At 57.5% G+C, this 3,173-nt stretch overlaps 1 protein-coding gene across 1 annotated transcript; it reads left to right on the top strand.

The window, feature by feature from the left end:
* Positions 1-1,299: 1,299 nt before the first annotated feature.
* Positions 1,300-2,888, top strand: LOC135113376 (uncharacterized protein K02A2.6-like). Its single transcript, XM_064028633.1, has 2 exons — positions 1,300-1,373; positions 1,556-2,888. The coding sequence occupies exons 1-2, from the start codon at positions 1,300-1,302 to the stop codon at positions 2,886-2,888; spliced, it is 1,407 nt and encodes a 468-aa protein (XP_063884703.1).
* Positions 2,889-3,173: the final 285 nt, after the last annotated feature.

A 3,173-nucleotide genomic window follows, 5' to 3' on the forward strand; every position in this document is an offset into this window, starting at 1 on the left:
TGAGGACTTGGAAACCTCCGGCATCGTGATTGCCGCCACAGGAAAAGCCCAGAGCCAGCCATATATCTGGGTGACTGTCAGCGACACACGGAAGGAGGGGAAGTCGGCCAGGATACAAGTGGTACCAGACACAGGCTCAAGTGTGTGTGGCGGGGCCAGTCCTGCTGGCAATGCTGGGCATCGAGACGGCGTCACTAGCGCGTCGCGGCAAATTGCGCGACGTGGCAAATGTGAGCCTCAAGCCCATGGGCGCATTCTTTTGCATCATGCGACATGGCAGCAGGGCCACAACACAAGACGTCTTTGTCATGAAGACCACCTCCCGGTGCTACATCTTACAAGCCTGCAAGGATCTGGGATTGATACACGCTGACTTCCCACACCAGCCTGTAACTGTGGCATCTGCCGACGTTGGCGACACTGTTGCCTCCACACCAGCTGATAGTACGCCTCCGCGACCCACGGCTATCCCTTTCCCGCCTCTGGAAGAGAACGCTTCACGACTGGAGGAGTGGCTTCTCCACCACTTTTCTGGGTGAACATTTAACATCGATAGAAGCCCTCTGCCAGTAATGGAAGGCGAGCCGCACGTCATCCACCTGCTCCCAGGCACCAAACCCCATGCCTGCCATGTACCAGCTTCAGTGCCGAGACACTGGCAGGCGGAGGTGTAGAGGCAGCTGGATGAAGATGTAAGAAAGGGGATTCTAGAGCCAATACCAGTGGAAGAAGCGACAGAATGGTGTGCCAGAATGGTGGTGATCACTTAAAAGTCGGGCCAGCCGAGACGCACCATTGATGACCAGAAGCTCAACATGGCCTGCAGGAGGGAGACCCACCACACTCCTACACTGTTTGATATGGTGTCTGGCATCCCCCATCGCACTTACAAGACCACCGCTGATGCACACTGGGGGTTTCACCAATTGAAATTGCATGAAGATAGCAGGAAACTCACCACATTTATTACCCCGTGGGGCAGTTATAGATACTGCAGGACCCCCATGGGGCACTGTGCCGCCCCTGACGCCTACACCAAAAGATTTGACGTCGCCATTGCGGGGATCCCAAGGAAGTTCAAGTGTGTAGATGACACCCTGCTGTTTGATTCAAGTGTGAAGGATGCTTTCTGGCACACTTTGTTGGATTTCACGTAGGGGGGACACCTACAAGCCCACAGAGGAGAGGCTGGCTGTTTTGAGAAGTTTTGACATGCCTGCCCAGCCCTCCCTAACAAATATCCGCTCCTGGCACGGTTTTGTTAACCAGCTGGCGTCCTTCTAGGCCACCGCACCAATCATGGAGCCATTCAGGGAGCTTCTACGTAAACCACAGGGAAAGAAAGTCTACTGGGACGTCAACCTGCAGGAAAAGTTTGAACGGGCAAAGGAAGTAATCTGCAAACTAGCAAAGGAGGGCCTGACGTTCTACGACAAGGATAGGCCTACTGTGGTGGTGACGGACTGGAGTAAAGTGGGCATTGGCCTCGTGGTTCTGCAGCAGCACTGTTCCTGTCCCATGAGAGAAACCCCCGGCGCTTGGCATTGTGTGGCAGCCGTCACCTGACACCTGCGGAGACAGGCTACGCGCCCGTGGAGGGCGAGGCTCTGGCTGTCACATGGTGCCTTCGCAAAGCCCGCCTATTCCTCCTTGGGTGCCCCAATCTTCTTATCATAACTGACCATCGTCCGCTGGTGAAGCTCTTGAGAGACAGGGAGCTGAAGGACGTGGTTAACCCAAGACTGTTTGCCCTGAAAGAGAAGACCCTGCAGTATAGATTTCAGATCAAATACTTGCCTGGCAAGCGCAACCACGCTGCAGATTTCCTGTCTCGCTACCCAGCACTCTGCGCACCACCAGACGTTGTGGATGAAGAGCAGGCCAGCACAGTAGAGGTCGCAGTGGCGGCTGCGACAGTGGCAGCACTCGACAGTGGCGAGCAGATAGTCATGGACAGCGCGACAGTGCTGCAAGCGGCCACTGATGACCCAGACTATCAGCTACTCGTCGCGAAGGTAACAGCAGGAGACTGGAACCCACACCGGGCGCAAGAGGTGGTCTGCCTGCGTCAGTTCTACACGGTCAGGGACAGGCTGGCGGTGTCCCAAGGCCTGGTGACTTACACCTACGAGCAGGTGTCAGTGCGCCTGGTGATACCGATGGCTCTGAGACAACGTGTGGCGGCGAACCTTCACGCGGGCCACCAAGGGCTGGACAGGATGTTAAGGAGGGCGAGGCAAGCTGTGTATTGGTCCGGCATGGAGGGCGATCTGCAGCACCACAGAGACTCCTGCGCCGTCTGCAATGCACACTCACCCTCGCAAGCCGCCGAGCCCCTCAGCCCCACGCCCCCACCTCAGTATCCCTTCCAACACACCGTGGCTGACTTGTTCCAGCTTGAAGGGCATGTGTACTTGGCTTACGCTGACAGATTCACCGGCTGGCTCGAAATAGCACACTTTGTCAGCGGCGCCACTTCAAGCAAATTTGCGTCAGTGTTTAGACGATACTTCAGCCGGTGGGGCGCTCCAGAATCAGTCTCCACGGACGGGGAGACTAACTTAACCATTGAGCAGATGTGCAACTTCTTTGGGAGATGGGGAGTGGAGAGGAGGATAGCCTCTGCCCACTTCCCGCAGTCAAATGGACGGACGGAGGCCGCAGTGAAGTCCGCCAAGAGGCTGCTGCGGGTCAACACGGGCGCTGGAGGCAGCCTGGACACTGACAGAGCTGCGGTGGCGTTGCTAAAGTACCTGAACACGCCTCTGCGGGGCGTGAACAAGTCAACTGGCCATGGGCAGGCAGCTACGGGACGGTGTGCCAGTCCACGATCAGCACTACAGGGTAGACATGTTCTGGCGGCAGGCGTTGCGGGCAAGAGAGCGTGAAGCAGCGCGGCAACAAGAGGCATGGATAGACATGCAGGGAACGCCAAGAACTCTGCCCCCCCTCGCGCTCGGCACGCAGGTGTGGATACAGGAACCGTCTACGAAGGTGTGGGATAGGCGTGGGCCCGTGGCGTTGTCACTGAAGTGCGGCCACACCATCAGTACACGGTCGAACTGGAGGGGAGTGGACGACTCACATTTCGCAACCGCCAGCATTTGCGGCCAGTGCGAGGTGCCTCGCCGGCCCCGGTAGGCACAATCTCCTCCCCTTCCCAACCCGGGCCC

Source organism: Scylla paramamosain, chromosome 25, assembly GCF_035594125.1.
Source record: "Scylla paramamosain isolate STU-SP2022 chromosome 25, ASM3559412v1, whole genome shotgun sequence".
In the NCBI taxonomy this organism is placed as follows: Eukaryota; Metazoa; Arthropoda; class Malacostraca; order Decapoda; family Portunidae; genus Scylla; species Scylla paramamosain.

What these genes read in the sequence shown, in the direction of transcription:
- LOC135113376 (XM_064028633.1), top strand. Translation starts at nt 1,300, where the DNA reads ATGGAGCCATTCAGGGAGCTTCTACGTAAACCACAGGGAAAGAAAGTC. An exon ending in GACGTCAACCTGCAGGAAAA is followed by an intron (nt 1,374 to 1,555) that starts GTTTGAACGGGC and finishes ATTGTGTGGCAG; the next exon opens with CCGTCACCTGACACCTGCGG.